General features: G+C 41.8%; 1 protein-coding gene across 4 annotated transcripts in view; it reads right to left on the bottom strand.

The window, feature by feature from the left end:
* PRKDC (protein kinase, DNA-activated, catalytic subunit) overlaps positions 1–26,008 on the bottom strand; it is a 186,751-nt gene that overhangs the window by 102,207 nt on the left and 58,536 nt on the right. For all 4 annotated transcript variants that reach the window (XM_017881346.1, XM_017881348.1, XM_017881345.1 and 1 more), the window contains exons 28-40: positions 25,336–25,430; positions 23,427–23,526; positions 22,123–22,256; positions 18,199–18,447; positions 14,730–14,953; positions 13,505–13,713; positions 13,011–13,143; positions 12,052–12,210; positions 10,135–10,338; positions 5,844–6,029; positions 5,361–5,465; positions 3,669–3,836; positions 1,966–2,093 (exon numbers count right to left, since the gene is read on the bottom strand). In XM_017881346.1, the coding sequence (XP_017736835.1) occupies positions 1,966–2,093; positions 3,669–3,836; positions 5,361–5,465; positions 5,844–6,029; positions 10,135–10,338; positions 12,052–12,210; positions 13,011–13,143; positions 13,505–13,713; positions 14,730–14,953; positions 18,199–18,447; positions 22,123–22,256; positions 23,427–23,526; positions 25,336–25,430 (2,094 nt within the window). The remainder of the gene's footprint in view (positions 1–1,965; positions 2,094–3,668; positions 3,837–5,360; positions 5,466–5,843; positions 6,030–10,134; positions 10,339–12,051; positions 12,211–13,010; positions 13,144–13,504; positions 13,714–14,729; positions 14,954–18,198; positions 18,448–22,122; positions 22,257–23,426; positions 23,527–25,335; positions 25,431–26,008) is intronic.

Raw genomic sequence — 26,008 nt, 5'->3', positions numbered from 1 at the left:
TTAACTTCGCTTTGGACAGAGAACATACTTTGTATGATTTCAACCTTTTTAAATTTATCAAGACTTGTTTTTATGGTCTAGTATATAGTTTGTCCTAAAGAATGCTTCAAGTATGCTCAAAGAGAATGTGTTCTGCTGCTGTGCAGAATTCTGTTTTATAGTTGGTTAATTATGATAACTTTTAAAATATCAGTAGAAAGGAATGAACTATGTCATGGATGAACATCAAAAACATTACGCTGAACAAAGAAGCCAGGAATAAGAAATCACATATTGTATAATTCCACTTATATAAAATGTCCAGAGAAGGCAGATTTATAAAGACAGAAAGTAGATTAGTGTTTGCGTGGAGCTAGGATCAGCAATGGCAGTCAATTGTAAATGCTCCTATGGGGTTTTACTGGGGAATAAAAATGTTGCACGGTGCTGGTTGCATACTCAATAAAGTTCCTAAAAATCACGGAACTATATACTTACAGTTGGTGAAGTTTATGATCTGTAAAATACAACTCAAGACAAATTTACATGGATATTTACAAATTCAATATAGATAAATGCCAATTTTAAAAATTCATTGGAAGTTTACTATGAGAAGTAACCATGGCATCAAACCCTTACTTCAAAAATCAATAATCAGGGCCAGGTGGGGTGGCTCACATCTGTAATCCCAACACTTTGGGAGGCCAAGGCAGGCGGATCATTTGAGGTCAGGAGTTTGAGACCAGCCTGGTCAACATGGTGAGACACTGTCTCTACTAAAAATACAAAAATTAGCCATTGTGGTGGGGCATGCCTGTAATCCCAACTACTTGGGAGGCTGACGCAGGAGAACCACTTGAACCCGGAAGATGGAGGCTGCAGTGAGCCAAGATCACGCACTCCAGCCTGAGTGACAGAGCCACTCTGTCTCAAGAAAAAAAAAAAAAAAAAATCAATAATCAATTATGTCCTATTTTCCCACTATATTTTGCTAAAATACTAAATTGTATTTCTGGTAATCAAACAATTCCAGTGATGAGACCTTCATTACACTGTAATTCCAGGCACTAAATTTAGAAGGAATAAAAGAATCAGAAAAATGGCCATTTGCAACTCTTAATGAAATTAAGTGATTCAGGGCAACCATAAAAAATGGAGCTAAACCATGAGGAAAATGAAACGATGCACATGGCTAGTCAATCCTAGCATCACTAAAAGCAGGACCACCAGACATTATACACCTCCTAATGCCATGAATAAGAAGTATAAAGTATCAACTATTAGTCTTGCCAAAATTTCAGCCTGAATCTAACTGTGCTTTTAGACATAACTTTCCATTTACAGAAAACCCAAGGACTGGAGGAAGAAGCTAAATGAAAGTAAAAGAATCAGATATATCCAGAAGACATTGTACAGGACAAGTGTCCAAGTTTCTCCAACAAAATAAATAATAAAGGAAGAGACTGTTTTAAATGCAGACTGAAGAGACACAACAGTGAAATGCCATGTATGAACCTTGTTTGGATCATATTTCAAATAACTCAACACTATCAGCATGTTTGAGACTACTGAGGAAATCTGGCTATGGAATTACTGATAATTTCGTTCAGTTGACAATGGTACTATGGCTATTCAAGAAAACTGCTTTAAGAGACATATACAGAAGGATTTAGAGGTGAAATGACATGGTGTCCGAGATTTGCTTTAAATTACAATAGCAGCAGCAAAAAAGAAAAATGATAAAAGGCCAAGATGAAGCTTGGAAAATGCTGAACTTTGTTCAATCTGGAGCCTTATTTATACTCTTCTTCTAGCTTTGTGTATGTTTGAAAAATATAATAATAAAAGTTTTGTTTTAAGGACAAAAAAATAAAGTTTAGTAGCAAGAATGTAATTGCCACTCAGCTGTTTATGGAACAGAGAAGATAATTTCCCACAAAACTGAAATGCATATGGTTTCTGAGATCCCAGACCAGAATGACTTACCTTCTGGCAATCCTCTTGAAACTGGATTGAAATAATTCTTCCATGACATGCTGCTGTTCCCGACAAAGAACTTCTGTCATCAATTCCAACAACATAGGGCTTTGAGATAATTCCAATGCATCTAGAAACTAGAAAAAATACATCAACATCATCAAAATTTTGTTGAGTTTTACTAAAAATATAAAAGTTTCTTATGTAATAAAATATATAACATATAGAAAATATACTAGAATTTCACAGACTTAACAAATACCAGTATTTCTGTCATTTTTGTGGATATTGTGAGTGGCTGGTATATATCAATGTTCACTATACCGAGCCTAGATTCTTTTTAAGTTTTTTTTTTTTGAGACGGAGTCTCGCTCTGTCGCCTAGGCTGGAGTGCAGTGGCGCGATCTTGGCTCACTGCAAGCTCTGCCTCCCGGGTTCACGCCATTATCCTGCCACAGTCTCCCGAGTAGCTGAGACTACCGGCGCCTGCCACCACGCCTGGCTAATTTTTTGCAATTTTAGTAGAGACAGGGTTTTACCATGTTAGCCAGGATGGTCTCGATCTCCTGACCTGGTGATCTGCTCTCCTCGGCCTCCCAAAGTGCTGGGATTACAGGCGTGAGCCACTGCGCCCGGCCCTGATTCTTTTTAGGTTTTGCAGATGTTACTCTGCTCTCTATCTCAGGTTCTGAGAGTACATGGAGACGAGCCTTCAACAGGCGCCCCCTCCTTCACCATGCCAGGGACTCTTGCCCTTACTCTGATTCTGGTAATGTGCATCTTTTCCACACCGTCCTCACTACAGAGGGGATATCCCAGGCCACTCCCCCGATGTTCTCATCTTGACTCTCCCCTTTTCCGTCTCAGTTTCTGTTCTACTTTCTGGGAGATATCTTAATTTTATCTTCAGAATAGAACAGGTATGTTTTTTAAATTTTGCTTCTGCATATTTAATTTCCAAGGATCATTATCCTATCTTGTGGACACAATACCTTCTTTCATCTCTGAAATTATTCTGTGCAGTTTCCACTGCACTCCAGTCTAGGTGACAGAGCAAGACCCTGTCTCAAAACAAAACAAAACAAAACAAAAAACACCAATGCATTTCATGTCTATGTCCAGACTTGGGTTCCATCCCCAAGATAACTCATGTGTACACAAACATTCCAAAATCCGAAACGCTTTTGGTTCCAAGCATTTCAGATAAGGGATGCTCAAACTATCGTATTAGGGATAATCACAAAATGCTTCTCAAATAATTGCTATTCTATTAAAATTTGGAAATTATTGGTAATATTCTATTTCTTAGCTTCTTTCGGTATTACTATTCATAACTTAAATATACTTTATACATTCCATTTTATGCATAAAATATTTCACAATTTAAAAATGGGAGAAAAAACCAGATTCTCGTGGATTCACATATACGCCTGTCACTGCTTTCCAAGTGAATTAAATGAATTCTCAGGCTACGCACACATAAATAATATGGGATATGGTGCTGATTTGGTATGTGCTTCCTCTTCTACAAATAATGACCCTAGTAAAAATGTACTGTGCAAGCTTTGTGTAGAAAGAACATTCTGAATAACCTATCGGGTGGTTTACAACTTCTCTGATTATGGGTATTTCACTCACTTCTTTTCATCAAGATATGTAACAAGAAAAAAAAATCAGTGTTCTCATTTTACTTGATATTACTAGAAACCAACCTTTTTCATGCAGTCCACATAATTATTGAACCGCGGAGTTCCTGGGGGAAATTCTCTGGACTGCATGGGGAAGTGAGCAACGATGAGCTGCTCCAGAACACGCCTAAGTTCCTCCAGACTGCCTCCAGTGAGGCTGGTGAAGAATGGAAGAAGAGTGACAGCTTGGCCCTGTGGAACAAGGCAGACATAAGAAACTGCACGAGTTATGGCTTATATATCCCACAGAATAAATAAAATTACTGTTTTCTAAAGACATTGCAAATAAAGCACTATGTGGAATCAATGAATCACTTCAGCATAATTTCTAAATTATATTAAAAACCAACCTGAATACAACTCTGTACCTCAGCTTTTTTTTTTTTTTTTTTGGAGATGCAGTCTCACTCTGTCACCCAGGCCGGAGTGCAGTGGCACAATCTAGGCTTACTGCAACCTCCGCCTCCTGGGTTCAAGTGATTCTCCCTGCCTCAGCCTCCAGAGTAGCTGGGATTACAGGCGCCTGCCACTATGCCCAGCTAATTTTTTTCATATTTTTCATAGAGACAGGGTTTTGCCATGTTGGCCAGGACGGTCTCAAACTCCTGACCTCAGGAGATTCGCCCGCCTTAGCCTCCCAAAATGTTGGGATTACAGGCATGAGCCACCGTGCCCAACCTATACCTCAGCTTTGACTGTTACCCAGGCTAGTCAGTTGACTCCAGCTATGGACACATAAATAAATGCGACATGGTGCTGATTTGGTATGTGCTTCCTCTTCTACAAATAATGACCCTAGTAAAAATGTACTGCACAAGCTTTGTGTAAAAACATTTTAAATAACCTAAGGAGTGGTTTACAACTACACATTGCAGAACTACATAAGAACTTCATACTGAGCTTAACAAGAACTAGGAGTTGATTCCTATTCTCTCTTGCATGGCAGATAAATTCCAAGACTGTCCACGGAGAAATGGGAAACTTGATTAATCACACAGCAGAAAATTCCAAAGAATTATCCCCTTTATCCAGTAAAAAGGTCCCTTGAATTAAGGTCACTTTTCAATAGTGTTTAAAATCTAATTGTTCTAGGACTTTAAAATTAGTAATCTTAAAATGACAATATTTATTAATTCTTGACCCTAAAATCACCAAAATTTTATATTATTTTAATAGAAAAATGACTGAGTAATAGTCATTACAGCCAATTTAAATCATACGTATGCAAACACAAATGTTAATTCATCCAAATATGATAATCTTATACTTTAAAAGAAATGTTCTAGGCCAGGCGTGGTGGCTCACACCTGTAATCCCAGCACTTTGCGAGGCAGGCAGATCACTTGAAGTCAGGAGTTTGAGAGCAGCCTGGCCACTATGGTGAAATATACTAAAAATACAAAAATTAGCCAGGCCTGGTGACACACGCCTAAGATCCCAGCTACTCGGGAGGCTGAGGCACGAGAATCACTTGAACTCAAGAGGCAGAGGTTGCAGTGAGCCATGATTGCGCCACTGCACTTCAGTCTGGGCGACAAAGCGAGACTGTTGCAGAAAAGAAAAGAAGAAAAAGAAAAAGAAAAGAGAGAGAGACAGAAAGAAAGGGAAGGAAGGAAGGAAGGAAGGAAGGAGGGAGTGAGGCTGGGAGGGAGGGANTAAAAAATATGAAAATAGAAGAGAATGTAATCCAAAAAAAATAAATATTTCACTGTTTACCTTTAAATGTAGATCCAGTTTTGTGTCAGCAAGTAGACTAATATATGTTGTAAAGACTTCAGGGAATGAACCATGACTTGTATTAAAAGATACAGATGAATCAATCTAAAGGAAGGAAAAGAAAAACAGGACACATTTGTATATTACATCTTTATTTCCTTTGTTTAAATTCCAGAAATGAACTGTAAATTTAATTATGGGCTTCAATAATATTTTCACAATCTTATTGTAAAATATTGTAATACTATCTGTTAAGATAATACATGCAAAGGCACATTAAAAAGATATAGCATAAGAAACAGTAAGTCTAATGAACAATGGAAAAAATTTAAAAAGGTAAATATAAGCAACTATCCTGTCAAAATATCTTCTTATTTGTCAAACCAATGAGCTTTTGGAGCAATCTCCATCAAATTTTAAAGACACAAGTTACAGAGTTCAGAAGAACAAACATGACTGCTTTTTAAAGGAATCTCAAAATACCTGTAAAATTTTTGCCAGTAAGGCCAGCACTGCCATTTTAGTTTCGAGAGGGGAATCTTTGGCCCACCAGGAATCACACTTCTTCCAGTGTTGCAGAATTGTAGTTGCAAGTTTCAGTCCTTGGTGTTTCTGGCTTGCTCGCTCCCTGAAGCTCTGGTCTAACATGCCGTTCAAAACGGTACTCACCTAAGACAATTTCGTTGTGAGTGAAGAAAAATTCTTAATTTTGAAAATGACAGAAAACAAAATTTACCTTTATTTCAAAGTTATTCTTGGAAAATAAATAAGCTATTTCTATAATAGATGTTTATCTACTTCAAAACTCCTCGAGTTTGATTTGAGGTGCACCTTAACCATAGTTTTTCCACAGGAAGTACAGAGTGACCTTAGTTATGTCATCAGGCTCATCCAGCTTCTCCTGGCTTTCCTAGTCTGGGCAGTCTAGGAAACAGGAGTCAGCTCTCTTCTGTCACCACCACCAGCACTGTACATGCATGCACACGCACACACAGGTGTACACACACAAGCACATAAATACGCACATATGCACAAATGCACACTTCCTGTCCCACCACCACTGTACATGCATGCACAAGCACACACAGATGTACACACATAAGCAAACATGCACCCAAGCGCATACTTCTGGTCCTACCACCATACAGGCACACACTAGCACACACAGGTGTACACACACAAGCGAACATGCACACATGCAAATGCACACTTCCTGTTCAACTACCATCATACTTGCACACCCACATTTCCTGTCTCACCACCACTCCTGCAACAGAGTGACAGGCTCATTTTGATCAGATTAACATTCACTATTCCTGTCATTCTGACTATGCAAACATTTTTCACAGACGTTCCAAGTAGAAACAATGCTTTTCCCTTTTTGCACATTTTGTACTCCGTGAAGCTAATCTTGTTTGCTTTCATTGCAGTTTTCAATGTGTCTGTCATTAATTCGTCATCAAACTCTCCCAAGTTATGAAATTGCTGCAAGCCCTCTAAGCCTATCAGGTCTATCTGCCCCATCTCTGTGGCAACTCAGCTCCTGATCTGCAATGCTGGTGCTGGGCCATCCACGCCTCTGTGGAGGGCTGACATACTGCATCTAGCACCTTCCCGTCTTGGCTTACTACGTGATCACTCTCCACCCAGCAGCAACGTGATGAGAGTGCACAGGGACCTCTTGGGGATCTGGCATGTCTAAAACATCTGCATTCCACTCTCACATAATGGATAATCCAGCTGGATTCAGAACTCTAGGCTGGAGACTTCTCTTATGAATTGTGGAAGAAATCTGGTTCAAGTCTTGCAGTGTCCACACTGCTGCTGAGAAGACATATGTCATTCAATTTCTAGATCCTTTCACACATAACTGCTTTTTCTCCAGTGGAAACCTGAGAATCTTTTCTTGTAGTGAAACCCCAGGGTTCTGAATTCTCAAGAAATGTGCTCCACGTGGAGCTGTTTCTGTGCACCATGCTGGAAACTCCATGGCCCTCTCCTACCTGGAAACTCAAAGCCTTTGCTTCTGGGCTCCTCTGGAGCTGTGTCCTCAGCAAATGTCTCTCCTGGCCCCTGCCTTCTGGAGCCAAGGCCCTGCTGCTCAACCTCGTGCATGAATCCCTAGTCTCCTCCTCATTTCTCTCGTGTTTTCCATTTTGTCTTTTCACTCTACTCTCTGTGAAAGTTACTCAAGTTTACCTTCCAAACTCTTTCATTTTTAGTTTCTGATGCCTATGCTTAATTCCCGAGACATTTTTTGCTCTCTGATGTTCATTCTCCAAAGCAATTCTTATTTCACAGTTTTGTTTCTCATCTTTCAGTTTTACTTCTCCACCTTACATTCCCATCTGAGTGAACGGGCCTTGCCACAGTTGCCCATGTCCTGCTATGCCCTCTGGCGTCCCTTTCCCCAAGTGCCTGGGCCCCAGGGCTGCCGGCTCACAGGTATTTGTTTTGTTTTTTGCTTTTTTTGAGACGGAGTCTCGCTCTGTCGCCCAGGCTGGAGTACAGTGGCCGGATCTCAGCTCACTGCAAGCTCTGCCTCCCGGGTTTACGCCATTCTCCTGCCTCAGCCTCCCGAGTAGCTGGGACTATAGGCGCCCGCCACCTTGCCCGGCTAGTTTTCTGTATTTTTTAGTAGAGACGGGGTTTCACCGTGTTAGCCAGGACGGTCTCGATCTCCTGACCTCGTGATCCGCCCGTCTCGGCCTCCCAAAGTGCTGGGATTACAGGCTTGAGCCACCGCGCCCGGCCCCGGCTCACAGGTATTACCCGCCTGGAAGTGCTGTGCAGCATGCAGGGCTCACTGGTGGGGAGGATCACTGTCGCTGATCCAGCTGGCTGTGATGCCTGCATCTTTATTTTCTCTTAGGGCTTGTCAGGATATTCTGGTGCCCTGTCAAGGGCAGACGCTGAACTGTATTCGGAGGGAAAGGGCAGACAGCCTCAACGTCTAGAATTTAGGTAGGTTTGCACTTAACTTCCCTCTTTTCCTGATGGTATCCATATATTCAGCCATGCCAGAGCTCCCCAGTCTGGAGGTCTCTATCCTCTCCAGGGAGTCACTGCCTCCTGCCTTCTCTTTAAGTGGGATCAGACCTCCAGCAGCAGGGAAAGGAGGCTGCCCTGTAGGGGAAAGCTGGCCTTTACCTAATCCTTTCTTCTCAGCCTCTGCTCACCCCTGCTCTCATGCCTGCCCTGCTGGGGCTCGGCACTTCCAACTTCCCATGTTGCCACACCTGTCCTTTAGATTTACAACTCTTGTCACTCTTGGAAATCCTTTTCTCCTTTTCTCTGTGTCCTTTGAGACTGTAGTGGTGTTTTTGTTAAATCTCATTCTGTTACTTTAGAGGAATTTAGGGCAGCAATAGAGGTTAAGGTGTATGCTTTTTCTGTCATTTCCATCAGAGGTCATAGTTTACGAAATCAGAATGTTAAATCTGAGTGTCATCTACTACGATTTTATTTCTAATTTCAAAGAATACAAATTCCTACTGCAATCTACCACAAAAGATTCCCTTACAACACACAAGCACTGTTTGCAATAGAAGCTCAACTTACGAAATCATGTACTCTCCCTTAAAATGGTCATACTAACAGTTAGCAGTTTCTGTCCACAGAACAAATTAAATTTCAAAATCCCAGAGGTTTAGCAAACGAAAGTCAACTATATATTAAATACTGATCTCCAGAGAGTCAATGTGAGGGGGAAAGGGGGACACAGCAGGAACGTGTCAGAAATGGTAACTCAGCATCAAGGCCACAAGAGAGCTCTGAGAACAGCGAGGTCTACCGGGGTGCGGAGACCTGCCTGCAGCTGGTGTGAATGCAAAGTCAGCTCTGGGCCCCAGGATGGGTTTATAAGCTCCAAGCCCACGTCTTGGCAAACATCAATATCCTGCATAGCTGTGCCTTATAATATTTAGGTTTAGAAATTTGCAGAGCATGAGGGATAGAAAAAACAATCAATGTTTCATCATCCAGTAACACTCATTAGCTATTTATTTTTTTGAGATAGAGTCTCGCTCTATCACCCAGGCTGGAGTGCAGTGGGCATGATCGCCGCTCACTGCAACCTCCGCCTCTCAGGTTCAAGCAATTCTCCTGCCTCAGCCTCCTGAGTAGCTGGGATTACAGGCGCGTACCACCATGCCTGGCTAATTTTTTGTATTTTTAGTAGAGACAAGGTTTTGCCATGTTTGCCATGCTGGGCTCGAAATCCTGACCTCTGGTGATCCACCCACCTCTACCTCCCAAAGTGCTAGGATTATAGGCATGAGCCACCATGCCTGGCCTAACATTCATTAACTATTGATAAGTGGTATGTTTTGGGTTTTTCTGAGTTTGTTAAAAGCAAGAGCTTTTAACCTTCTAGGAAAAAGTCTTGTCATGCTTTAATGAAATATTTCAGGAATATGGCAACCCTTTTATGAGGATTATATAAGAAAATATTGACCAGGCGCAGTGGCTGACGCCTATAATCTCAGCACTTCGGGAGGCCAAAGCGGGCAGATCACGAGGTCAGTTCAAGACCAGCCTGGCCAACATAGTGAAATCCCGTCTCTATTAAAAATACAAAAAATTAGCTAGACGTGGTAGCAGATGCCTGTAATCCCAGCTACTCGGAAGGCTGAGGCAGGAGAATCACTTCAATCTGGGATGCAGACATTGCAGTCAGAAGAGATCGTGCCACTGCACTCCAGCCTGGGCAACCGTGCAAGACTCTGTCTCCAAAAAAAAAAAAAAAAATTTACTTAAAAGAAAATTTTGTTACCATTTTGGGATTATCCACTGATGACTGCATGAGCTCCAATACAGCAAGATCCAGATTTTTCAATAATTCCATGTTGATAGTTTCTGAGAACAAGCTATAGAAATACTCCCCATGGGAGAAGAGGATGACGCTGCTCTGTAAGCTGCCCAAGGATGGCGTGGACAGCACTGCTGGGTTCAGGAGAAGACTCACGAGGCGCTCACACTGGAAAAAAGAAAGGAGAGGTACCATAACCAGGGCACATCTTTGCATGGCACAGAAAGACCATTGGCAACTAATTAACTTTGAAATTGGAAAATGACACAGGTCTAAAAAGAGCCTGATACGTGAAGTCTGGATTGAAGCTGAAATTGTATATATTTCAACTAGCCTTCATGTTCTAGGTTTCATTTTGGGAAAGAGATCTTCCTTGACTCATATTTCTTCCAAATGTCCAAAAATCTTGTAGTTGTTTTTTATTTTTATTTTTTGAGACAGGGTCTCACTCTGTTGCCCAGGCTGGAGTGCAGTGGCATGATCTCGGCTCACTGCAAACCTCCACCTCCTAGGTTCAAGCGATTCTCTAGCCTCAGCCTCCCGAGTAGCTTGGATTACAAGGGCGTTCTACCACCCCTGGCTAATTTTTGTATTTTTAGTAGAGATAGCATTTCACCATGTAGTTCAGGCTGGTCTTGAACTCCTGACCTCAAGCAATTCACCCGCCTTGGCCTCTCAGAGTGCTAGGATTACAGGTAATAAACCACCCTGCCCAGCCTTGCTGTTTTTTAAAGACAGGGTGTCACTCTGTTGCCCAGGCTGGAGTGCAGTGGCATGCTCATGACTCACTACAGCCTTGACTTCCTGGCCTCAAGCGATCTTCCCACCTCAGCCTCCTGAGTAGCTGGGACTACAAGCATGTGCCACCATATCTGGCTAATTTTTAAAATTTTTTTTGTAGAAACAGGGTCTCGCTATGCTGCCCAGGCTGGTCTCAAACTTCTGGGCTCAAGCCATCTGCCTACCCCACCATTGTTGCTTTGAGGGTACCGTCTATTAAGGATGAGTATTTTTAAACAATTTAAATATATAATTGTTTACATTAATTGGACAAAGGGGTGAAAAAGGGGTTTCTGCTACAGAAGCAAGGAAGTTGAGATGGAGTGAACACAGAGGGCTGGCTGAAGATTTCAGCTATAGCAGGGACTATTTAAAGTCAGCCCTGGCCGGGCGCGGTGGCTCAAGCCTGTAATCCCAGCACTTTGGGAGGCCGAGACGGGCGGATCACGAGGTCAGGAGATCAAGACCATCCTGGCTAATACAGTGAAACCCCGTCTCTACTAAAACTACAAAAAACTAGCCGGGCGAGGTGGCGGCGCCTGTAGTCCCAGCTACCCGGGAGGCTGAGGCAGGAGAATGGCGGGAACCCGGGAGGCGGAGCTTGCAGTGAGCTGAGATCCGGCCACAGCACTCCAGCCTGGGTGACAGAGCGAGACTCCGTCTCAAAAAAAAAAAAAATAAAGTCAGCCCTGCATGGTTCAAAGAGCCATGAGAATATTTTTTTTGGAGACTCTGGTTCCTCTGGGATTATCCTTCAGAGGCCCTCCCAATCATCCATGTGAAGGACCACCAAGGAGAGAAGAGGCCACATGTCAACACGGCTCAGCTTCATAGTCACAAAACGTTCTCTAGCTAATTCCTTTTGGAAACAAAGTGAGATAGACAAAACCTTAATTTAAAAGAATGTTGTTCTATTCCGTTTTTTTTTTTAAACTATTGAGAAAATAATCTTTCAGAAAGAAAGTTGGCTCATGCAAATCATACAATACTTGTCCAGCTAAAACCTTACTACCCCAATTCGACAGTTTCTAGAGACACCTGCAAGTGACATGTGTATTTCTATTATTAGGGGAGTGCAGCATGAAGAGGTGTTTTTCCTACCAGTCCTCCAAAAGCAAAGGCTAACTCCAGAAGTCCGCTGGCCAGCTGCTTACAACTGAGGTCTAGAGAAGGCAAACACTGTCTCTCATCTCCGGGGGCAATGCCTTTATAAACCAGGGAAAGAAGTTCTGTGCCAATAGAATGATGCAGATCTGTGGACTAAAAGAAAGCCAACGTTGAAATGCTTAGCAAAAGGATATTTCTTAGAAGAAAATAACTTCACTCCTCTCATTAAATAAAAAGCCCACTTCAGATAGCACTGACAATTACCTTCCTATATTCAGAAAAATTTTAATTCAACTTTGCTTTTGTTGTTCTTGCTGTTTTGAGACAAAGTCTCACTCTGTCGCCCAGGCTGCAGTGCAGTGGCACAATCGTGGCTCACTGCAGCCTCAAGCTTCCAGGCTCAAGCAATCCTCCCACCTCAGCCTCCTGAGTAGCTGGGACTATGGGTCCGTGGCACCCACTCCTGGACAATGTTTTTGTGTGTGTGTTTTTAAATTGTTTGTAGAGATGAATCCCTGCCATGTTGCCTAGGCTGGTCTCAAACTTGTGGCCTCAAGCAATCCTCCTATCTGAGCCTCCCAAAGTGCTGGGATTACAGGTATGAGCCACTGTGGCTCAACCTTGCTTTCTATGCTAGATTCTTCATTTGTGTTGTCTTGCCACAAAGGTACAACAGCAGTTCCTAAAGTTTTTCAGAAAGCTGCCCTGGAAATATCTGAATGTCCTTTATTTTACTTTCATTTTATATTTATAAATTTTTACATTTGCTTTCATACTTATATTGATATATAATAGATATAAAGATAGATAATATCTACATGTCTAGAGCAAGTATTTCTATAATTCCCATTTCAGCATGCTCAATACATAAAGGACTTTTAAGAATATAAATAAATACACTAATTACCATACTAAAGCTAAAATAAATGTAAAAACAAATAGGTTATAGTTACCTGAGATGGTAATATACTATGCAGAAGCCCAGCTCTGTGAAGCTGTTTACAGGCAGACACAACAGCAGCCAGCCTGCTCCTGTCCATTTGCGCGTCAGGGCCATACAAGTTGACGGCACAAAGCTCCTCAATGCTGGCCATGCGAGAAAAACAGTAAATTAGGTGAGCTCTTATCTCATTAAATTATTAAGATACACTGAAAAAAATGTTTGCACTGTTATGAAAGCAGAGGCAACACCTAACAGGATCCATATGCACTAAGCTAGCATGGAGATCAAACACAGTGCTAACCACATCTGAAGTTTGCTTAAGTTTGGTGCAGGGAAGGCACTGGTTATATGTGATTTCTAAGCAACTATTGAGGTCACTGGCAGCAAACACCCCACTAATATGAGCCTTCCCTGAGGAAGCAGGAGCAGCTGCAGGAGCACAGCAACATATTAGGGCCTGAAATTCCAGGACAACACGTTCCCGATTGTGACCTAAGTACCCACCTCTGTGCTGTTATTTTCTCTCTCAGATGGGTCTCCAGGATATCTTTGTATGGGGACATCTTTAGCGCTTTCATCAGGTTCACACAAACGTCAGGAAGATGAGCCATAACCTGGACGTCTCCGATGTTGAAACCTATGCTTGCAGGCTCACACAGCGTCTGCACCAGGACTCTCATCAAGTGTGTATTACACAAGTCCTTCTTCAGGAGCTATAACAGATGGTTTGATAAAAACACTTCGTCAGCCAGCATTTCTATTTTCACCAGAGTGTAGGGCCCACGAGATTGGGAACTTCTGCCTGACTAAGAGAGAGGTGGACAGAGTTTCTCTGTAAAACAGGGGTAGCGTAAACACGTGAGGTTTGTGGGCTAGACGGTCTCTGCTACAACTCCTTACGCGTCTGGTAAGAAAGCAGCACAGACAACAGGTGGAGAGAGGTGCACATGCTCCTATATAGCTTTATCTACGGAGCAGGCAGCAAGTGGGGTTGTATCCATGGACAGGGTTTCCCAGCCCCTGACTCAGGACACTGCTGCATCCCAGGGCCTGGTGTGCCATAGGCACCTGGCAGAGATTCCCTGAATGAACTGACTGGAGTTTGTTTACACAATAAGCCTCATGGATACATCTATAAATATTTGCTAGTATGTGTTTCCTAAGGTAAATGTTCGATCACAGCATAAAATACAGGATCCAATAAAACAATTAGAAAAAACTATTTTGTATTTTATTCACACAACGAAACTCTGAAGGACATGCAAAGTTTCATGATTTTCAATAGATGGTTCACCATGACTGTAGTTATTAACGATGCATTGTAATTTTGCAAATTGCTAAGAAAATAGATTTAAAAGTTCTCATCACAAAAAATGTTACACATGTGAGGTAACAGATACATTAATTAGCTTGATTTAGCCATTCCACAAGGCAAACCATATCAAAACATCATGCTGTATAACATAAATACAGTTTTTGTCAACTAAAATAAACTGACAAATTTATTTTGACAGATAACTCTTCTGAGAATGCAAAGTTTTAGAAAAGCCAAAACCTGGCCTTCTCTTCCTGGTTCTTTCCGAAGTCAGGAAAAGCTGGGTTGAGAGGACAAAAAATAATAATAATAATAATCATAATAATTTTTTTAAGCCAAAATCCCTTCTAATAGAAACCTTTGAAGCAGTTTTCTAGTAAAAAAAACTGACCTCAAATTAACAGAGCAGCCTACCTTCCATCCTTCTGGGGAGGTGTTCAGCAGAGTCGTGGTGAACTCCATAATCCGGACTACAACGGTGCATTTGCTGTAGTTGTACCTTTCTCCCTCTTGGGGGCTTGGTCTGTCACCTGCTGCCCCAGTGCCAAAGCACTTTTCTGCTGCTATAATGTCATGCATGGCAATGCTTTCTAAAAAGAAAGCCACTGCTTTCAAAAGTGAAGACTGGGCTTCAGTACCTGGAAGCAATTATAATAAAATATTAATATATGCTTCTTTTCAACTCCACTAAGATTAATATAAAATTGCTTCTCTAAGTATAGGTATGACATACGTTCAGCAAAAGTTCAAAATTTTTCAAAAGAAACAGCTTAATAATAGCTGAATAAAGTGGCAGTTATTGCTTCTCATATCAAAAGGACACACTGATGGAAGGTCAGGTCTTTATTCTCAAACATTACATGTGAGAAGATAAATTAATATGATCATTTTAAAGGGCAATTTGGCAATTCATACCAAGTTTTAAAAAATATGCATGCCAATTTCTATCAAATGTTTAAAAACTCATTATGCTTTGATCCAGCACTGAAATTTTAACCTAATGAAATGACTGCAGAATTGTAGAGGTGTGGTTGTAAGAATGTTCTTTTTAGCATTGTTATTAATAATGAATGCTATTAATAATGAAAAAGTAAAAAATCCTGTCCTTCAAAGGACAGAAACAAATTATGGAGCAGTCTTCAAGCAGGTGTGGACGGGCACCAGTCATCTTTTTTTTTTTTTTTTTTTTTTTTGAGACGGAGTCTCACTCTGTCGCCCAGGCTGGAGCGCAGTGGCCGGATCTCAGCTCACTGCAAGCTCCGCCTCCCGGGTTCACGCCATTCTCCTGCCTCAGCCTCCTGAGTAGCTGGGACTACAGGCGCCCGCCAAAGCACCCGCTAGTTTTTTGTATTTTTTTAGTAGAGACGGGGTTTCACCGTATTAGCCAGGATGGTCTCGATCTCCTGACCTCGTGATCCGCCCGTCTCGGCCTCCCAAAGTGCTGGGATTACAGGCTTGAGCCACCACGCCCGGCCAGGCACCAGTCATCTTATGGAATCAACTTTCAGATCCATCCTCAAAAGGGCTTTGTCATAAAACTCATTTGTCTGAAAACACCCTGGAGCTGGTTCTCCTTTCCCTTCTCAGCCTGTTCATCACGACTCTCCTGCTTAATGAAAGACAGACCCACCCTCACCTCTCTCCAGTCTAACTATAGTTTATTATTCTAAGGTACACAGCCCTTCAGAGCACCAAGGGACAATTTAAAATACTTGTATACTGTTGAAAGAGTAAAGGCAATGATTGAGTAAGAAAGTCTTTTTGTAAGTCTCACAGTTTCTAATTCTTTGTTTCCAACATAATTTAAGGAAAGTCAATCAAACTGTCAACTGACCTCATTAAAAATAATTTTGATAACATGCATTTTGATGTATTCCAAGAACTGAGATAACTTACATTAAGAATTACTCGGCCGGGCGCAGTGGCTGAAGCCTGTAATCCCAGCACTTTGGGAGGCCGAGACGGGCGGATCATGAGGTCAGGAGATCGAGACCATCCTGGCTAACACAGTGAAACCCCGTCTCTACTAAAAAATACAAAAAACGAGCCGGGCGAGGTGGCGGGCGCCTGTAGTCCCAGCTACTCGGGAGGCTGAGGCAGGAGAATGGCGTGAACCCGGGAGGCGGGGCTTGCAGTGAGCTGAGATCCGGCCACTGCACTCCAGCCTGGGCGACAGAGCGAGACTCCGTCTCAAAAAAAAAAAAAAAGAGAATTACTCTCAGCCAGGCGCCATGGCTCCCAGCACTTTGGGAGGCCAAGGTGGGCGGATCACAAGGTCAGGAGATCAAGACCATCCTAACACAGTGAAACCCCGTCTGTACTAAAAATACAAAAAATTAGCTGGGCGCAGTGGTAGGCGCCTGTCCCAGCTACTCGGGAGGCTGAGGCAGGAGAATGGCATGATCCCGGGATGTGGACCTTGCAGTGAACCGAGATCGTGCCATTACACTCCAGCCTGGGCGATAGAGACTCCATTTCCAAGAAAAAAAAAGAATTATTCTCAAAAACCAGATATCCTTGAATCCAACAGAATATTGAATTGTAAGACACACTGCAACCATGGATCTGTTAAATATGGGAAAATGTTCATTTTAGAATAAATCAAATATGGCACTTATTTATGTGAACAAGTTTGTTTTGTTTTATTTTCTGAGACAGAGTCACTGGAGTGCACTGGTGCGATCTCAGCTCACTGCAACCTCCGCCTCCGGGGGTCAAACGATTCTTGTGCCTCAGCCTCCAGAGTAGCTGGGATTAACAGGGACCTGCCACCACGCCTGGCTAATTTCTGTATTTTTAGTAGATATGGGGTTTCTCCATGTTGGCCAGACTGGTTTCAAACTCCTGACCTCAGGCGATATGTCTGCCTCGGCCTCCCAAAGTGCTGGCATTACAGGTGTGAGTCACCGCGTCCAGCCATGAACAAGTTTTTTTAATACTAAAATCTATACATACAAAAATAGAATTCCAACCACGTAATTTTACAGTTTATATGTAACAATTATCAAAATTTTTATATTTGTTGTGGCAGTGAAAAATGTAATGTGCACTAATAATAAACATAATCATAACACAGAAGAAAAATTTTTTTTGAGACAGGGTCTCACTCTATTGCCCAGGCCAGAGTACAGTAGCACAATCACGGTTCACTATAGCCTCAACCTTCCAGGCTCAAGCGATCCTCCCACCTCAGACTCCCTAGCAGCTGGGATCACAGGTGTGCATCACCACGCCTGACTAGCTTTTGTATTTTTTGTAGAGATAGTGTCTCGCCATGTTGCCCAGGCTGGTCTCAAACTCCTGGGCTCAAGTGATCCTCCTGCCTTGGCTTCCCAAAGTCCTGGGATTACAGGAGAGAGCCACTGCGCCCAGCCAAGGAATCTTTAAACATATACACCTTTTCATTAAAAAGACATAGATAGGGATATAGTAAAATCTTAAGCAAAAAAACTTAATACTTTAGGATAAAATCATTTGAAGGGTATGAAATGATAATATGAATTCAGGGACTCTGCAAAATTTCTAATAAAGCAGCTATATTTTAAAGCCAATGATGTTGTATATAAAACTGCTACAGTATTTATTGTTCGTGGAATACATTTTCTTAAAGTAATACTAATAGTTTTGTGTATTTAAAATGTCAACATTTACAACACACCAGAAAGTATAACTTTTTCAATTATATAAAACTATGAGAAAAACTGTATTTGTCAACTTTGAAGTGTGAAGGAAGGAACCCTCGTGGTGAGGTGACATGAAAGCACGGGCAAGGCAGCCGCACAGCACCTATTGTCATGTCGCTGGGATTCTGACCTGGCAGAGCCACTGCCAAGGGTGACCCTGGCAGCATGACATACACCAGCAAGAGGCAAGGGTGACCTACCCAAAACCTGGAGCGCTCCCACAATTCTCTCGCCAATGAAAGTGTTGTAGCACTCCAGCGCAGCTAGGAGCAGGTCCAGCCAGCACAGCGTGGTCTGCAGGCTGAATGGCCCCCGCAGGTGCAAGAGGGTGGGCTGGGCCAGGATGCCCGAGGGCTGGTCACAACCGCCCCCCTCAAAGGTGTTGATGATAAGAGAGATACCTTCTTCCTTGAGAACATCTTTCAGCCACAAATTAGGGGATCTGTTGCCTTTAAAAAGAAACAAAATTAAAATACACACATACCTACATTTCTTTAATCTTTATACCTAAAATTTCAAAATGATATGGGACAATCTTTTTTCATTTTACTATGCATTCAATTTGTTTCACTGTAATAACTTCCAAGAATGTATTTCCAACACAGCCATTCTCTTCAGGTTCCTTAAACATTATAAAAATAGTTGGACACCATTTGGAGTAGCTGCATACTAATACTCTTTCCCCTGCCTTTTTATTTAAAAATCATTATTCCTTTAAGTCACAAAACAGCATTTGCAAATGAGAACAATAATATCTACCTCTTGGACAGTTACAAAGATTAGCAGAATTAAAGTAGTTAATATTTGAACATATGCTTAGAATAACATCTACCACACATAAGTGCAGCATTTGTTAAATAAGAGAATCCAATAAGCTGTTTTTTCCAAGAAATTTTCTTTTAAATATTAAACTTCTTCTCAATTAAAAAGACAAATACATAAAACTGCATTCTGTATGCTCTGAAATCAGTAGCACCGAAAATGTCAAATCATTCTGACTCTAATGAAGAATTCAAATCTCTGATGTATTAAAAAGAGAACATTTGGCCGGGCGCGGTGGCTCAAGCCTGTAATCCCAGCACTTTGGGAGGCCGAGACGGGCGGATCTCGAGGTCAGGAGATCGAGACCATCCTGGCTAACATGGTGAAACCCCATCTCTACTAAAAAAAAATACAAAAAACGAGCCGGGCAAGGTGGTGGGCGCCTGTAGTCCCAGCTACTCGGGAGGCTGAGGTAGGAGAATGGTGTGAAAAAAAAAGGACATTCGGCTAGGGCTGGTGACTCAGATCTGTAATCCCAGCACTTTGGGAGGCTGAGATGGATGGATCACTTAAGGTCAAGAGTTCGTGACCAGCCTGGCCAACATGGCGAAACCCCATCTCTACTAAAAATACAAAAATCAGCCCGGCGTGGTGGTGCATGCTTGTGGTCCCAGCTACTCAGGAGGCTGAGGCAGAAGAATTGCTTAAACGAGGTGGAGGTTGCAGTGAGCCAGTATCACGCCACTGCACTCCATCCTCAGCTACAGAGTGAGACTCGGTCTCAAAAAAAAAAAAAAGAGAGAGAACATTTTGTACATTAAGAAGAGGAATATTCTGTAATGTTCTGTTACTTTCACTAAGAGGAGACAAAGAAATCTGTAATAATGAGCAAAAAATAAATAGTAAGATATTTAAATTTTACCTCAAGAACGACAGAAGGAAAATGATAGAAAGGACAAAGAAAGGCAGATCGAGAGAGAGCAGCCAAGTGAACATCACAAGTAGAGAGAGAAGCTGAAGACGCAGACAAGCACGCTTGGGGTTGGGGAGCCTGCCCAGCCCTACTTCTTCCTTTGTCTCCACTGAAGACCTGCTGTTTCTGGGCCTGGGCCACACTGAGTCTCAGTATTCAGAAGCCACCAGGAGCTGTCTCTCTTGGACACACGTCAGAGGGACAACCCTGCACCTGTCGTCAAGTCCTACTGATCTGGGTGTTCATGTACCCAGGACTGCTGCTACATAGTGAGCTAAAGAGACACCTGACACAGACGCTTAAAAACCACTGAAGGAAGCTAGATGCAATGGCTCACACCTGTAATCCCAGCACTTTGGGAAGCCAAGGCAGGAAGACTGCTTGGGGTCAGGACTCAAGACTAGCCTGGGCAACATATTAATACCAAGACCCTATCTCTATAAAAAAAACTTTAAAATTAGCCAGGCCTGGTAGCCACGCCTGTGTTCCCAGCTACTCAAGAGGCTGAGAAAGGAGGATCACTTAAGCTCAGTTTATGGCTGCAGTGAACTATAATCATGTCACTGCAATCTAGCCTGGGCAACAGAGGGAGACCCTGTCTCTTAAAAACAAACAGGTGCTGCACACCTGCAGTACCAGCTACCAAGGAGCTTGAGACAGGAGGACCACATGAGCCTAGGAGTTTGTGTCCAGCCTGGACAACATAGTGAGACTTTGTCTCTAAAACTGAAAAGCAAAAAAACAAAAGAAAACAAAAATACCCACTGGGGGATAAAATACCAAAGGAGAAAGGTGGTTACACCCTGGAAGGCCACAGAAGAGATAAATCAAGGAAGGCTCCTTAATATTATACAAATTACCTGTTGGAAGAAGGGCAAGGCTCACCTACTACCTAGAAGCCTTTGTCCAACAAAATCAATTCTGAGAGGTGGAACTCTATTTAGTTCAGAATACATGAGGTCCCTATCATAGGCAACTTAGAAGAGAATAGCACTAGAAATGCCTGTGGTCAATACAGCTGAGGACACAAGAAATCCCATGCACTACCAGAGTCACAGACTCAATGTGAGATAGTGGTCTGCCCCTAAGCAGCTCTACTAACATACTATCAGGGTCTCAGTTTCTACTAAATATAGAAAAAATGCCTCCCACTGCCCTCCAGCCCTTCCCCAGCCACTGGTCTACTCTTCAATGAGAAATTTCACAAGGTTGCTGTGAGAATGACTTAACATAAAAAAAAAAAAAAAAAACTGTTAGCTAAACACATTAAGCAAATTGAAAATGCTAGGCCAGGCGTGGTGGCTCATGCCTGCAATCCCAGCACTTTGGGAGGCAGAGGCTGGCAGATTACAAGGTCAGGTGTTTGAGATCAGACTGGCCAACACAGTAAAACCCTGTCTTTACTAAAAATACAAAAATTAGCCTGGCGTGGTAGCACATGCCTGTAATCCTAGCTACTCAGGAGGCTGAAGCAGGAGAATTGCTTGAACCCAGGACGCAGAGGTTGTAGTGAGCCAAGATGGTGCCACTGCATTCTAGCCTGGGCGACAGAGCAAGACTTTGTCTCGGGGGGAAAAAAATTTTTTTTTAAATGCTAATGTTTTTTAAACAATTATCTAAATTAAAACACAGATACACATTTGTATTATGTATGTAAAATGATATAGTACAGTAAATTTACACTTTATTACTTATATAGCATATATGTGCTATATACATATGAACTCAATTATAGTATGTATTTAAACATACTCTATAGTATATAATATGTAGTATATAACATTCTAATATATCCTATAGTATAACAAAAATTAGAGTCCTTCTAAGTTTTAGAAGCCCGGAAATACATAAAGTAACTTTTTTCCTCTTGTTCCATGAAGAAAAAGCCCAGAGAGAACTCACCCCAACTTTTGCCAAGGAACCAGCGCACCCATCTCACCCGAGGCACCACGCATGGCACGGGGCTGTGACAGCCCACAATGGGGGAAGGCAGGACCTGATCTGTCCTGAGCACAGCTTCCCCACTCCCAAACTATCAAACCTGGGTATGGACTTAATGGACAAAACTGAACAACACATTTATTCCTGAGAAATTATTTCAGTCCATAAGCAGTTTAATGGTTTAGCAATTACTGAAAAGCACAGGTTCACTGCTTTCCTTTAACATCATAATGATTTGAGATTATTCAGACTTAGGATGCTGGCAATTTCTTATTAATCACATGCTGAAATAGAACTGCATTAACTCATCAACTGTTAACATTCTGAATCTTAATTGAATATCATGTTAACTGCAATGATCACCCAATTACTCAATTCCTCTTTGCTTCTTTTAAATGGGATAATAAAGCAAACTGTAGTAAAATTAAAGATATACAGATTACCATACCTGGCAATAAAGGAACGAATTTATAAAAGAGTTCAATGGATTTGTGTCGACATTCTGTCTGGGGCCTCCCACAATGAGCTAAAAGCCACTTGACCAGATCCAGTAAACACAATGACGTGGAAGGTGGAAATCCTCTGCACAGAGACAGCATACTGTCATTAGTCCCTCTCCAACATGCAACATTCAGCTACCAAGGCTCTAGAAATCATAAACTCATCTTTATCACACAGATACATGTAGAAACCTCACTAAAAGGCATTCAACTTATTTTTAATTTATTATAATTAGAGTGCAATCAAAATAACATAGGTGAAAGGGGTCCTAAATGCTGCTCATGTTCATTTTTTCATGTGGGGAAAAATTAAAAAGTTCTCCTTAAAAGAACAGCACTAAGTATTTTCACATTTCCTTTGCAACGTACCTTGTAAAGCAGTGCTTCTCAAAGTGTAGTCCCTGGACAGCTGTTCCAACATTACCTGTGTACTTGTTACAAATGCAAATTATCTGGCCCTACCCCAAGTGTACACAGAAATTAAGGGTGGGGCCAGCCCAGCAATCTGTGTTTTAACTGGATCTCCAGGTAATTCTAATGCATGCTCAAGTTAGAACCAATGAATTAAACCGATATCGTAAGTTAATAGTAGAATCTGGAAGAATCAACTTTAAAACAACAGAGAAAATATTAATCCAGTTCACACACAGAACTGTGCTTCTCCAGAGTGGCGGTCACTACCATGGACAATAGACGTCCCCAGACACCCTGCAGAGATCTGGAGGGGCTCATGGAGGGCACTCACCCTATCGAAGAAAGCAACACTACTGGGATGGAATAAGGGCAAAAACTGGAAACCACTGGCCAACACCCCAGCCTTGGCTCTAAGCAGTTTCATTTCCTAATTTTATAATTCCATGTCTGTCAAGATGTTACTATTTGAACATTCAGTTCACACACTTCAAAATTTACTGAATAATGGTTCATGCATATTCTAGTCAAATCATCCACATCAAAACATATTCAAAATTAGTGCATATTAAACAAAACATCCATTATAAAACTAATTTTCAATTTGTATCTACTATCTCAACCCAGATCAAATACCTTACACTTTATCCCTTAAATCAAGTATTTTCAAACACAAAGCTTTTTAACGTTTTTTGAAAACGAACTCTTCACACTTCCACACATTCCTTGTTTAGGAAGTAATTCCTTACACTTCCACAGATCCATCCCAGGTTGTCCTTTATTAGCTAAGAATTAGTTTTATGTTGTGGGAAAAGACGGAAAAGGAAGCAAGATCACCTACCTTGGCAAACGTCGTTTCTTTGCTTTGTTTAAAGAAACATGCTTCTTTTCAATGATGCGGCATAGGTGATCAATGGCATCACAACACTGTTGAATTGTACCTGTTCTCAAGTACAAAGACATATTTCCAAAGAAGGCATATATAGCTGATTATTAAATTTGTATTGTAAATTTGTTGGCCTAATTTTTAACTGAAAAGGTAATTTCACTAAAGATTTAATGTTTTCATCCCTAAGAACAATAAATTTAGATAAATGGTTCACATTGCATATTCAAAAATGAACACAAAACCCGTATTTAAGACTGCAGGATAGCATGGTATGCACACACACACACAGAGCAATGCCACACCTAACTAGAAACTGTTACCACCACTACCTCGGCCACCCAAAGCACAGCTTCTCCTAATGGACCTGAAATGGAAGAGACCTTGCAGGTATTACAAAACCCACATACCAGGCCAGAGCCTGTGGACTTCAATTTGTGGCTATTTTAAAGGGGTATAAGTCCCTTGACCTCCCTTCCTATGCAGGATAAACTATAGTATCGTTTAGTAATACAGCCTCTGGAGAAGGACAACGGAGGTAAGATGGTGAAGTCACCCATAGAAGTCTGGAATTATTTAGGAAAGGAGCCTTATACATCTTATTTTGACCTGTGTCACCAAGAAAAAGTTTTCTTTCTATGTTTTTTTAAATATGTCAGTGATCACAAAAAAAGTTTCACTTGTTGAAAAAATTCACCTATATGGAAAATCAAGATAAACAAAGCAAATTTAAGCTATTTGACAATGAGGACTAAATTTTAAACATTTTTGCTCACAGCAGACTATCAACATGAAGGATAACAGAGCTCAGTTTGTCTTTTTAAAAAATAAAGTCGCCGGGTGCAGTGGCTCACACCTGTAATCCCAGCATTTTGGGAGGCTGAGGCAGGTGGATCACATAAGGTCAGGAGCTATAGACCAGCCAGGCTAACATGGAGAAACAACTCTACTAAAAATACAAAAATTAGCCAGGCGTGGTGGCAGGCCCTTGTAATCTCAGCTACTCAGGAGGCTGAGGCAGGAGAATCACTTGAACCCAGGAAGTGGAGGTTGCAGTGAGCTGAGATCGCACCATTGCACTCCGGTCTGGGGGACAGGAGCAAAACCCCATCGCAAAAAATAAACAAATAAAATAAAATAAAATAAAATAAGTCAAGACTTGTATCAGTGATAGAGTCCTGCCACATCTGTGTGGCCCTCTCAGTCACTGACATGCCTGGGCCTCTGCGCCCCAACTACATCACGTGCTAGGACCAACGGGGAGTTAAGAAGTCTTCTAGCTCAACAACTCTATGTAGTTCCTAAAAGCTTCTTGCATAGAATTTAATTATAATCATTTATTACTCTCTTAGCTATTTTAGCCTACTTCTGACTTGGTATCTTTATAATATTCCTTCATCATGGACGAAACAGCTTTATCACAGTCCCGTAATGAGACCCACTTTCTACTTTCTAAATGATCACGAGTTGAGTGCAGAAGCACTGACCACATCTCAGTGGTTATCACATCCAGCTTCTTCAGCACCATATCTGCACATTTTCATGTTCTGTCATCACATCATAGCATCATAGTGTCTGACTGGCTTTGTTGTCTCCCCTGCCCTGGGCAGAATCTGCAACCAACCAGGGTCAAGCTCAATGGCCACCAGGAGTATATGGTGAGTCAAAGAGAATGAGGGCATGAAAAAATCATTAACAAGCTGGATTTGAGGCACTAAAGGGGCTTATCTTCTCTTCACATTTGATTTATATAGAACTCTTGGGGAAAAAAAAAAGCCTTATAAGAGAATCACACAGTCTTAACTCCTCATTGGGGAAACTTTTCAGACCTGTAAGGCAGACAGAACACTGAAGCAAAATGTACCTAAGGACTTCTCATCTGCATGTGCTAAGGCCAGACTCTCCATGTATATCACCAAGGCTTCAAACACAAACTGCTCCACCAGAGACTCTTCTTCCCTGTAAAATAAAGAATAGGAAACCTCGCCTAAGAAAACAATAAAGCCGAAAGGACAAAGAAAAGGAATGGAATTAAAGAAGGCACACATTAATTAAATTTGATTTTTTTTTTTAAAGCCTCAGCTGCGTGTGGTGGTGCATGCCTATAAAGATCACTTGAGCCCTGGAGTTCGAGACCAGCCTGGGCAACAAAGTGACACCCTGTCTCTACAAAAAATAAAAAAAAATTAGTTGGGTGCAGTGGTGCACACCTGTGGTCCCAGCTACCAGGGAGGCTGAGGCAGGAGGACCATTTGAGCTCACGAGGTTGAGGCTGCAGTGAGTCATGATCCTGCCACCGCACTCCAGCCTGAGCAACAGAGCAAGACCCTGTCTCAGACAAAAAAGAATAAAAGGGCTCAGTATTTTAAAACATGAAACAGGTGTGTGGCTCACACCTGCAATCCCAGAATTTTGGGAGGCTGAGGCAGGGATCACCTGAGGTCAGGAGTTCAAGACTAGCCTGACTAACATGGTGAAACCCTGTCTCTACTAAAAATACAAAAATTAGCCAGGCGTAGTGGTGGGCGCCTATAATC

Source organism: Rhinopithecus bieti, unplaced genomic scaffold (genome assembly GCF_001698545.2).
Source record: "Rhinopithecus bieti isolate Rb0 unplaced genomic scaffold, ASM169854v2 scaffold_13195, whole genome shotgun sequence".
In the NCBI taxonomy this organism is placed as follows: Eukaryota; Metazoa; Chordata; class Mammalia; order Primates; family Cercopithecidae; genus Rhinopithecus; species Rhinopithecus bieti.
The sequence above is the reverse complement of the archived record's forward strand: the minus strand, read 5'-3'. Positions and strand labels throughout refer to the sequence as shown.